General features: G+C 41.5%; 1 protein-coding gene across 1 annotated transcript in view; it reads left to right on the top strand.

The window, feature by feature from the left end:
• The first annotated feature begins 5,427 nt into the window (after positions 1 to 5,427).
• The window catches only part of CUNH1orf87 (chromosome unknown C1orf87 homolog), a 78,222-nt gene continuing 70,799 nt past the window's right edge, over positions 5,428 to 12,850 (top strand). The window contains exon 1 of the mRNA XM_036445610.2: positions 5,428 to 5,548. Coding sequence (XP_036301503.1) covers positions 5,442 to 5,548 — 107 coding nt within the window. The 5' untranslated portion in view covers positions 5,428 to 5,441. The remainder of the gene's footprint in view (positions 5,549 to 12,850) is intronic.

The raw sequence follows: 12,850 nt of genomic DNA on the forward strand, positions 1-12,850 counted from the left end.
TCTTTAGTAGTAGAATATCTGATTTTGAGAGCAGGGAAGGTCATGTAATGAGAATAGAGCCACAGTTGTCTAATAATTATTCACTAACTACAGATAAGAAGTTTTCTTATAGACATTGGGAAACTGCAGAATGAAACAAGGCTGGAAAAAGATAATGATGCCAGATGGGTCCATTACTCAGAAAAGAAATACATTTTTGAGAACAGACCAAGGACAGGAAACCCTTTTATTGGTGGCTGCACCTGGACCTTGATGCGCTCCAGGAGTTTTTCTCAGGAACAATGACCATTCTCCGGACCCAGGAATGGACTGAGCTGTTTGTAACATCATAGAATATTAGCCACCTTGTAATCAGACTCCTGAAGGCCAGATTGCAGACTCTACCCTTTTCTTTCCATTTCATACTTGTAGCTCACAGTTGCACGTAATCTGTGTTTTTCCAGTAGTCTTAGACTCTACAGCAGCGGTTCTTAACCTGTTCAGATCTGCTAACAGGGTCACCTAAGACTGGAAAGCACAGATATTTACATTACTATTCATAACAGTATCAAAATTACAGTTATGAAGTAGCAACGGAAATAATTTTATGGTTGGGGGTCACCACAACATGAGGAACTGTATTAAAGGGTCGAGGCATTAAAAAGGTTGAGAACCACTGCTCTAGAGGAAGATCCACATCCTTGCTTTTTCTAGCTTTTGGAGGCCACCTGCATTCTTAGGCTCATTACCCCTTCTTTAAATCACTCTAACCCTCTGTTTCCATGGTTATATCTCCTACTTCCTCTTCTGTGACCAAATCTCCCACTGCCTCCCTCTTTTCTGAGAGTATCTGTGATTAAATTTAGGGTCCACTTGGATACTCTCCTCTTCTCAAGATGGTTCACTTAATCACATCTACAAAATCCCTTTTGCTACAGAAGGTAATATTAAGAAGGTTCCAGGAATTAAGAAGTGGGCATCTGGGAGATGAGCAGCATTATTCAACCTACCACATGCAAACTCCAAGAAGATATGGAAACTAATGCAAACAAATAGCAATACTTTCAGTTAAAGACAGACATCCTAAATAATAAAGAGACAATATGCAAATTAACCCTCACACCTTAACACCACCACAAGATGGTGGTGCACACAGCAAGGGTGGGGCCAGTTGCTCCGCCCACCACTGCAGTTTCTGCCGCCCCACTAGGGAGTGGGAGGTCTGGCAGCCACTCCATGCACCTGCCACCTGAGTTCCATCAGCCCCACTAGAGGGGCGAGTCTTGGTTGGTGCTCTACGCGGCTTCCATAGGGGTTGACCAGGATGGCAGAGGAGGGCAGTTGGGGGCAATCGGGCTGGCTGGGGAGCAGTTAGGCATCAATCAAGCCAGCAAGGGAGTGGTTAGGGGGTTATCAGGCAGGCAGGCAGGTGAGCAGTTAGGAGCTAGCAGTCCCAGATTGTGAGAGGGATGTCCCACCTATGGTTTAGGCCTGATTCTAGGCCTAAACCATTTGTCAGACATCCCCCAAGGGGCCCCAGATTGGAGAGGATGCAGGCTGGGCTAAGGGACACCATCCCCTCAAACACAAATTTTGTGCACCAGGTCTCTAGTATTTTATAAGAGAAAAAACAAATTATACAAAAAATGGATAAACCATTTTTGGTTCCTAGGATATGATTTGGTGGCTGCTTCTTCTTCTTCTTCTTCTTCTTCTTCTTCTTCTTCTTCTTCTTTGAAGGTAATTATTGTTTGTTTTATATATCTTCTCACATCCTTACCCAGGGAGTGAGCAGATATATTTTCCATTGATTTTAGAGAGAATGGAAGAGAGGAGGGAAATGGGAGAAAGAGAGAGAGAGAGAGAAAGAGAGAGAGAGAAATATGAATGTGAGAGAGATACATTGATTGATTGCCTCCACATGGGACCACACTAGGGCAAAAATGGGATCTGCAACCCAGATATATGCTCCTGACCGAGAATTGAACCCACAACTATCTGGTGTGTAGGCCAATACTGTAACCACAAATAAAGGGCTGACTCAGCTTCCTGATAGGTAATCCTATCTAATAAATAGGGAATATGCTAATTGACCCTCATGCCATTGCAAAAGATGGCAGTACCCACAGCCAATAGGATGGAATATGCTAATTGACTGCCCCACCTTCAAAGATGGCAGCGCCCACAGCCAATAAGGTGGGAATATACTAATTTACTGTCATGTCCTCAAAGATGAAGGTGACCACAGACACAAGATGGTGGCACCCAGTCCCCTCAGCCCTGCCAGGGCTACAGGCGCATAGCAAGGCTGAGCCCGCCCCCAGGCAGGCATCCCTACCTCCAGAGTTTCCCAGTCCCCTCAGCCCCCCAGCCACCTAGGGCCAACTCAAGTCACTGGCAAGCCTCAGATGGCAGCTTCCAAGCCACCTAGGGCCACCCAAGGCTCAGGTAACCAGGGCTGGCAGCAGCAGAGGTGTGATGAGGGCATCGCCTTCCCCTGATCACCAGGTCGCCTCCTGCGCCTGAGGGCTCCTGGATTATGAGAGGGGGCAGGCCAGGATTAGGGACCTCTCCACCCCTCCAGTGCATTAATTTTCATGCACTGGGCCTCTAGTTATAATAATAATGATAGCAAACATTGACATTGCTCATTATGTGTTAGACATTGTTTACTTATAAATCAATTAATCTCCACACAAAAAAAAATTATCCAGATTTTATAAAGAAAAGGAAACTAAGCTACAAAGTTAATAGATTTTCCCAATTAGCAAAGCTAGAATTTGAGCCCATATTCTTGACCATTTGAAATGAAATTTAATGAATGGACAGCAGTGGGGGGGTGGGCAAAAAGGTGAAGGGGATTAAGAAATACAAATTTCCAGTTATAAAATAAATAACTCACAGGAATGTGTGTAGCAAACATGGGAGATCAAGGTTGAAGTTAGGATATAGATTTTGAAATCATGGGCTGGGCAACCTCCATGGTTGATGGGAGCTCTTTGAGACACTGAACTAGAGGAAGGGGCTATCAGAGTTGAACCTTGTAACAGTGACCATGTGAAGGCTGGGCTGGAGGAGTGAGAAGGGAGCTGGCCACTCTCCTCTATGCCATGGCATTTTGTATATCATAGAATGTGCATGTGTGTCTTGCCCACTAGAGAGTGAGCCCTGGAGGGGACCTGATTATATCATACATTTCTGGCTGCATGTGCCAATAGATAAAACAGTAAACCACAAAACACAGTACAGTTAGAGGGCAGGAGGCAGCTGGTATGGATACTGGGAAGCTGCTGCTGCTGATGGAAAAAATAACATCATTTTGGAGTCCCTTTAAAGTGCCCTTACCCACATATGCTGAAGTCTTTAGCATAGTAAAATATACTTGAATATTTGTCATGTAGGTCCATATTCAAATCTTGGCTCTGTCAATGGCCTCTGTGGGCCTCTGTGGGATCTCAGGAAATTTCTCAACACCCTAAAACCTGTTTTCTTAATCTTTAAAATATAAATAAAATTATTTTATTGGACAATGGAACTTATAAGGTAATAGTTATCAGGTTCAAATGAAGTATCTGGCATATCCATGCAACTCAAAACTTTTTTTTTTTGCATTCTTATTTAATTTCATCACCAACTTAACTTTAGGTCCATGTTATTACTTCTCTCCAATTTAGAAATGAGGAAACTGAATCTCAGGGTAAAGTGTGGATTTATTCAAAGCCATAACACACCTGGCCTCGGATCTTCTAGTCTGTAATGTAGGTATTTGGATTAGAATAATTTCTAAAGGCTTTTCAGTCTCTGAAAGATTCTAAAAGAGAGTCGCCAGCCTCTGGCCAGATTTACAAAACTAAGTTCCCCTTAGCATCAGACCCTTTGAAACTCCCAGTGCTTATCTAATGCAAGATCTCAATTTCAGATTCATTAGCTGGATTTGAACTGACAAGTGTAAAATTTCCAACTATGTGCATATATCATAATGGGGGCGGGGAGAGAAGAGAGACATATATACTACTATTTGTAATACTTAAAACAATAAAATATTTTTTTTTAAAGGAAATGAAGCTTAAGGGAAAAAGAGGGACAAATGTGACCACAACAGGTGACATAGGTGGATTTCAAGGAAGGAGCTCACAGATCCTTGAAGAAGCACCAAACCACAGATTAGTAAACCTGTCAGCAGCCACACAACCTGGCACCTGCCTCCCCCAGGTGGATAGAAACCTGTCCTCGCCCAGCAACAGCCCTCAGAGTCCTTAGTGATCTGGGCGGCAGCAGCCGCAGACCATGAGCCAGGCCCTGTGATTGGCCAGCCTCCTGGGCTCCAATCCCCAGTCCCGCCCCGCCCTGCTTCCCCGCCTCCACAGGGTTACAGGGAGTGTGCCAACCCAGCACCCCTGAGCTGCCTGAATGGGGAAAGACAGCTTAAAAGGTAAGGATGTCCCCTCTGTTCTCTCCTAGTAAAGGGCTTAGGACTCGAAGATGCTGGGAAGAGAGGAGACCCCACAATCATAAATGTTGGCCCTTAAAAGATTGCAGTTCCTACTGGAGGGGGCTCCCCCTACAGAGCAGTCCTAATGCTGACCACACACCAAGGGAAGCTGGGGCCTTGGGAAGAACACTGGAAATAGATAGGTTCTCATTCTCTGTGAAACCTTGGTCAAATAACACACCCTCTCTGGGCCTCGGATCTTCTAGTCTGTAATGTAGGTATTTGGATTAGAATAATTTCTAAAGGCTTTTCAGTCTCTGAAAGGTTCTAAAAGAGAGTCGTCAGCCTCCTGCCATTTTTATAAAACTAAGTTCCCCTTGGCATCAGACCCTTTGAAACTCCCAGTGCTTATCTAATGCAGGATCTCAATTTCAGATTCATTAGCTTATTGCAAAGGCAGAATAGCCATAGAAACAAACAATTAAAGAAAAACACCCTCTTTCCTATGATTGGTGCTACTTCAGGTAAGTTATCTCATTGGATTCACCCCGAGTCCCTAGAATATAACTGGAATTATCCAAGTTTATAAAAGGGGAAACATCATCATAGCTGGTTATAAGATTGTATGTCCCACTAAGGTCCTGGTTACCATTCTAACCTCACAAGAATGCTATCTGGTGGTATCAGGAAGGAAGGTAGAGTCACCAAATTGCTCAGCAGACCAATTGTGCAGACCTTTTAGGTGGCAGTCCCAACTCTGTTAATGACTATCTATGTGATATTGAGTTAGTTACAATAACTATATTATGCCTGTTCCCTTAACTGCAAAACGACAATGATAATAGTAATTAAGAGTATTTTACTCCTGTCTTCCTTGGGAGTGTTAAGTGAGACAATATAGTTAAAGCACTTAATCCACCATTTTGATTGTTATTATTGGCAAGGATGTTATAGTTGCCGACTGGAAAGTCAATAGGAGAGACTTACTTATTTTCCACCCCCAGGGGTTCGAGGGGTTTTGAGAAGAATCATGTCTTCTGTGTGGAAGACCCCCCGTGCATCAGATGCAATGCCTGAGACTGTGGTGAAAATCATCGGAAGTAAACACTTTCGGTACCTTGTGGAGAAGCCGACGATGTAAGTTTATTGTTTGAAAAATATCTGTTTTGCCTAGATCATAATAAAATTTGGGTGTGTTTTTAATCTAGAAATTTACATTTTAACAATGCCATTCATGGAAAATGAAGTCATTAAGCAGTAACAGTAGAAGTAAAATAGCATTGAAAACTTCTATGAGCACTGTTTTCCTGATATTTTTCATCTTTATAATTCCCCATATTCCTTAATTACTTGGGCTGATTTTCCAAATAGATGGGAAATAGAAGCAGTGAGACATTTATAAATATTAATGGAGTATTGCTGCTTCTCTTTATCAAGTTTATAATCTACCACATGTAGTAATTTGGGGTGGGGGGATGTGGTAAGAGAGAAAGTCATTAGTCAATTTGCTATGAATTAAAGGAGTGGAATTAAAAATAAATTATAAATTGTAAAATTTTCACTTCTTCTTCTTATCCAATACTCCAAGCAGGGGCTTCTCAGAGCATAACTAAGAGGTCTTTCTTTCCTTCCAAGGTCACCACAGCCGTGTTTAAGGGAGCACACTTCTATATCTCTAAAATTAACTACACGTGTGGCACAGAACAGTGTGACCAGCTCTTCCTTCGAGAGTTGTGGTCAGAAGAAGGTACTAGACCTGCCTTTCATCTTATAGTCATTTCATAAATAGTATCTAGTCAATCCTTGGCTTTCCTTCCTAAGATGATTTCCACAGTCCTTTTCTCTATTTCAGAACCCAACAGAACAAACAAACAGAAAAAAAAATATCTGGCCTTACAAAACATAGGTGCAGAAAGCAATGGCTACAAAATCTGGCTATCATCAGAATCATCAGAGTGTCCCTTAAAATAAATATTTGGGGTCCAATTCAAGATTTAAATAATCAGAGTCTCTGAAGATGGACTCCTTTTATGGGGTGTAGGTTTTAGAAGCAAGTCTCAGATCCTCTGCTATAGAGTATATGTTTCAGTAGCAACCATCAGGACCACTGTTATGTGGTATCCTCCTATCTAATAAAAGATTAATATGCAAATTGACCATCACTCCAACACACAAGATGGCTGCCCCCATGTGGTCAAAGATGGCCACACCCATGTTGACACAAGATGGCCACCACAAGATGGCTGGCAGTGGAGGGCAGTTCGGAGGGACCAGGCCAGCAAGGGTGAACAGTTGGGTCAACCAGGCTGGCAGGGGAGGGCAGTCAGGGGAGACCAGACTGGCAAGGGAGGGTGGTTACCAGGCCAGCAGGAGAGGGCAGTTAGGGTCAATTAGGCTGGCAGGGGAGTGGTTAGCCTAACCGTTAGGGGGTGTCAAGATGGCAGGCAGAAGCAATTGGACATCACTCGAGCAGTCCCAGATTGGAGAGAGTACAGACTAGGCTGAGGGACACACACCCCCTGCCCCATGCATGAATTTTGTGCACCGGGCCTTAGTAAGCTTTAGAAGGAACCATCAAGATCACTGCTATGGAGTATAGGCTTCAGAAGGGACCATCAGGACCACTGCTATGGAGTATAGGCTTCAGAAGGACAAACTGGTTTTACCTTGCCTCCATCATATTGTCAGCCCCAAGAGGTTCCAAAGAAAGTGCTATGATCAGTAATGTTTGCCATAGCACTGGAAGAGGGTTTTGTAGCACATTAGTTGGGGTTCCTTCAGAGCTTAGCGATGATAGTGAATCTTGGCTCTTTGCCTTCCTGACCTTTGGACATTGAAAAAGTTAATATCTCAGCTTCAGATTGTGGAGGAAAAACACATCTTTCTAGTAGGGTTGTTGTGAGGAGCCAATGTTAAAAATATGCAAAACATCTTTCCATGACCTAACAGTATATTCAATATGCTTATAAATTGTTCTGCTATTATTATTGAAGCAAATTTTTCCATGGATACAAATCTCTTTCTATGATATGTTTCCATCCTTTTGGTACTCTATGCCTAGGAGACACACTAACTTTGTTTGTAGGTGAGGAAACCTGAGACACTATGATTATTGTAAGATCTCCTATCAAATGCCAGTTACTGTAAAGAAAAGTAAATAGGATCAGTTTGCACTCCATGCTGAGTTCTGCTACCCAGAAAGCAACATTACTGCTCTACTAATTCCCCTCCTCTCTAAGTTGTTAGTTTAGTTTCTTTTATCTCAACCCCTTCTTGTTTTCCAGGAGTCTAATATGTTCCTGAATGGGTGATAGGTGAAGGATACTTATTTTTTTAAATAATTCCCTTTGTCTTATAAGAAGGTGCCTTTTATTTTTCCTGTTTGTTGTTTTATTTTTATTAATCCTCACCTGAGGATATTTTTTCCGTTGCTTTTCAGAGAGAGTGGAAGGGAGAGAAGGAGGGAGAGGAGGGGTAGAGAAAGAGAGAGCAAAAGCGAGAACAAGTAAGAGAGAGAGAGAGAGAGAAGCCAATGTGAGAGAGACACAGGAACTGATTGTCTCCCGCATTCGCCTGACCTGGAGTAGAGAGTGAACTTGCAACCCAGGCACATGACCCTGACCAGAATCAAACTCAGGACCCTGTGGTGCCTGGGCTGGTGCTCTAACCATTGAGCTTACTGTCCAGGGCTTTCCTGTTTATTCTTTAAACTCAGAATCCAGGAAATAAAGGAGTACATTAAATCAGCTATATTAATCCTATATAATGAGAGGGGAATATGCTAATTAGCCATTATACCATGAGGCGTAACAACTGACCGAGAAACAACCAGATCAAAGATCACGCCTTGGATGTCAGCTGCCCAGGGCCAGCCCAAGGTACAAGCCAGCCTCAGATGTCAGCTGCCCAGCTGCCCAGGGCCAGCCCAAGGTGCAGGCAAGAGAACTACAAGTGGGCGGATGGTGGAGAACTCAAGGAGGGAGCAGGGCAGCAAGCTATGGGGGGATAGAGGGGGCTACAGAAGGGTGGGGTAGCAGGTAGAGAGCTACAGGAGGGCAGCAGAGAGCTACTAGCACGTTGATTTGTGCACAGGGCTACTAGTTGTAAAATAAAAGACATGGTTCAATTTTTTCTATGACAAATGTTTTTTATATTAAGGCCGTTATTTTTGTTTTCTATGGGCTTGATATTACTGTTGCTTGATTGACTTAAGACAAGGCTTTGCTAAGGTATTCCAGTTTTGTTCAAAAATAAATAATTCTCGCCAAAACTGGTTTGGCTCAGTGGATACAGCGTCGGCCTACAGACTAAAAGGTCCCAGGTTCGATTCTGGTCAAGGGCACGTACCTTGGTTGCGGGCACATTCTCAGTAGGGGGTGTGCAGGAGGCAGCTGATCAATGATTCTCTCTCATTGATGTTTCTAACTCTCTATCCCTCTCTCTTCCTCTCTGTAAAAGAATCAATAAAATATTTTAAGAATTTTTCCATTTAAATAAATAAATAAATAAATAAATCTCAAAAGCATTCTTATTGTTGATGTAAAGTCAGCCTCACTGCTATCATTTCATGCATGTCCCACAACATGTCCTCAAAGCATTTAGTCATACTGCTATATCTACACCTTTTAGTAGGGGGTCCAAGAAGGTGTTTTCTTTGGATTTAATCAGTTGAGCCTACTAGTATTAGTAAAAAGACCTACATAAGAAGCATAAGTAAAAAACAAAAAAAGAAAGAAGACTCTAAATGGAGAATCTGAATTTAAAAGAAAAATCACAAATGAATAATGGATGGAAAAACAGAAGTCTTTCTGTTTAACCACATTTAGTTCAGATTTTCTATAGGATATGTGGAGAAGATTAAATAGTATGTTACATCTGAAAGTTATCTTAAATATATACTAGTTAATCAGTATAATTTGGTAGGGCTGCTATATCATAGTACCACAAACTGAGTGGCTTAGACCAACAGAAATTTATTGTCTCACAGTTCTGGAGGCTAAAATCTGAAATCAAAGCATTGGTAGATCTCTCAACATTCTTTAATCCACAGTTAGTAAACACATAGGTAATAGAATGCTTGGACACCTTGGCAGGAAAGTGAGCTAAAACGAGAGGAAATCAACAGAGATATATGCAAAGATATATTGTCTTTAGTTAAGGATACGTGTAAATGATTATATATAAAATACTTGGGTTTTACATGATTTGAAATACTAGAAAAACATATATTGATTTTTGCTCCCAGGTCCTGGCATAAAACTCCTAAAAATCCTTGCAATTTTCTAAGAGACATCAGTACTAGGAACATTTTTTGTTGTTGTTGTTCTAATATTTGGTCTTTAACCCTGTTTCCTTATGCAGAGTTCCTAAATCCCTTGAAATTTTCCTGGGTAATGGAATGTCTTTTGCTTTAATGAGGATACTCTCAATGGGTTCCTAGAGAGCTTCAGGCTGGTCACCAGAAAGACTAGACCATAATTAAAAGCTTGGAACTGTCAGCACTCCCCCATCCAATCCACAGAAGAGATGGGCTGGAGACTGAGTTAATGATTGATCACAACTATGAGATAAAGCCTTAACTTAAAAACAACAACAAAAGAATAAGGTTCAGAGAGCCTCTGGGATGCAGAATGCTATGTGCTGGGAGGATAGTAGGCCTGAAGAGGCAATGGGAGTTCCATGCCCCTCCCCACACACTTTGTGCATCTCGTCCACCTGACTGTTCCTGAGTTATATTCTTCTAAAATAAACCAATGACCTAAAGGGTAAATAGTTTTCTTGAGCTGGTGGAGCCAGTCTGGGGAATTAATCAAACTGGAAGAGGGAGTTAGGGGAACCCTGAATTATAGCCCATCTGTCAGAAATACAGGTAACAACCTGGGCTTGGGATTGACATCTAAAGGAGGCAGAGCAGTCTTACAGGACTGAGCCCTTAACCTCTGGGATTTGCAATAACTCCATGTAGATGGTGTCAAAACTTAATTGAATTGTAGGGCACCTAGCTGGTGTGGGAGAATTGTTCGCTGTTAGGAAAATCTTACGTATTTGGTGACCTGTGGTGTGTTATAGCAATAGAAAGTAGAGGATAAAATTGAGTTTCCCCTTTACACCTGTGTTTGAGCTCATCATGAGCGGAATGGATCCAGATAGATAGTGTGGGAGGCTCATTGTATTCAGAATGGGACTTGTCACCCGAGGGGTAGTGTGCTTCATTCTGGATGTCACTTTCTAGGAGGTTCTCTGGCACACTAAAGGAGTGGACACTAAAGGTGTGGCATTATAGATGATCCAGTGTGTGAAATGTGGCTTAAGAGAACATTTATAGAATCTGGGGATTGAGTTGTTAACTAAAAGAGGAGTTGGGTTCATTTCAAGAAACTCCTGTGAGTAGAGATATTTCCAGTGAATAAAATTGGCCTCTATGGTTACTTCCAGTGCCAAGAATCAATGACCCAAAGCACTTTATTCCATAGTTACATTGCTGTTGGTACAGCATTGTTAAGCACAAGGGAAGGTGACTGCAAGATTTTATTGGAAAAAGTAGCAAATATTTGTAATAATGTATTTAATATTTATAACCAAGAAATATATAAAGTCCTTATATTTTCCCATGTGACTCTCCTAGAGCCTATATCTTATCATTTTAGCCCCTCAAAACCATTCATATTAATACATTATTTTTTACTTTCTTGTACTTTTTTAAAGTGTTAACATTAACAGCTATAAAAATTAATGCTTATATGGAATCCCATAGACATTCTTTCCATAGACAGTAACTGAGCACTTACTGAGTCCCAAGCTTTGAGGATACAGCAATGTACCTAAAGTTCTAGTGATGAGAGACACACAAGAAACATATAGACAATGACGATTCATGCGAGGATAGTGCAATGAACAAACATAAAGGAGGATCATAAAGGTATTTCAAATCTCAAAGGTATTCCCAGAAGGCCTCTCTGCATAAGTGACATTTGAACTGAGACTGCCTGGAGGTAAGAGCTAGAACTATCCAATGAAAATTATCCATGGTTAGCTACCAGTGATCTGGCTAAGCCTGGCCCAACTTTATCCTATTGGGCATGGCTCACTAGATTCCAATGTTCTATAAAATATGGCGTAGCCATACAAACATCAGACAGGCTTTAAGGTAAGACCCATTAGTAGGAATTTTCAAAAGAATATTTTATAGGAAAAAAAGGAAGATTTAGTTCTAATTAATATGAACTCAATTGCATCACATTACAATGCATGAGACATAAATTGACCTAAGTTAAAGGCAAAATGAATTTGTAGCCATAGATGTAAATATTAACATGACTCTCTCAATACTGATATGTAAACTAACATATATCAGTAAGAAAAATATCTAAAAAACAGTTTGGAACTAACTGAAATATAGAACACTACAAGTGAAAGCAATAGTTAACAGAACACACGTTATTTTCAAGACTGCAACTTTCTATAGGCTCGAAGTTCTTCAGATGTTAGACATCTGGTGTGCCTAGCAACTACTACAAGCAGCACCTAAGTCAAACACCTGGAATGCAAGCAGATATTTTTTTCACAAGACTGCCTCATCTTGCTCTATAAAAAGTGGGACAATGTCTCTTTCTGGGAGCACAGTGCCCAAAGATCAGGGCACTGATGTAGCTGCTGCTCTCCTGCCCGTGAAGTCCAGGTTGTGCCCACTACCATCCTCATGCCTCATAGGTCTACACAGAGAGTAAACATGCAAACATCTGAGAAAAGAGCATTCTGGCCTGAGGAAACTGACAAAAGAAAGCTTCTTGGTGTGTTTGAGGAGGAGCAAGGAAGCCAATGTTGGTGGAGCAGAATGAACAAGGGAAGAGGAGTAGGAGATGAAGTCAGGTAGCAGGTCATGTGGGCCATCGTAGGAACGCTGCATTTGTTCTATGGAGAATGGAATGTTCTTTATAGAATTGAGAGCAGTGGATGACACAAATTATTATTTTTTTAATTTTGTTGTTGATTTCAGAGAGGAAGGGAGAGAGAAAAAAACATCATTGATGAGAATCATTGATCAGCTGTCTCCTGCATGTCCCCTACTGGGGATTGAGCCCACAACCCTGGCATATGCTCTTGACCAGAATCAAATATGGGACCCTTCAGTTCACAGGCTGACACTCTATCCACTGAGCCAAACTTGCTAGGGAGGGATGATTTCTTTAGAGCAACTTTACATTTACAACTAAATTTAAGGGTAAGCTATAGAGATACCACATATATGACTCTCCTTACATATGCATAGTCTCCCCCATTAACAACATCTCCCGCCAGAATGGTACATTTGTTAAAATTGATTAAACTAGACTGATATAACTTAATCACCCAAAATCTATAAGTTACCTTAAGCTTTGCTCTTTTGTTGTCCATTCTATGGGTTTGGACAAATGTATAATGACAGGTGTCCATCATTAT

Source organism: Pipistrellus kuhlii, unplaced genomic scaffold, assembly GCF_014108245.1.
Source record: "Pipistrellus kuhlii isolate mPipKuh1 unplaced genomic scaffold, mPipKuh1.p scaffold_m20_p_2, whole genome shotgun sequence".
NCBI lineage: Eukaryota > Metazoa > Chordata > Mammalia > Chiroptera > Vespertilionidae > Pipistrellus > Pipistrellus kuhlii.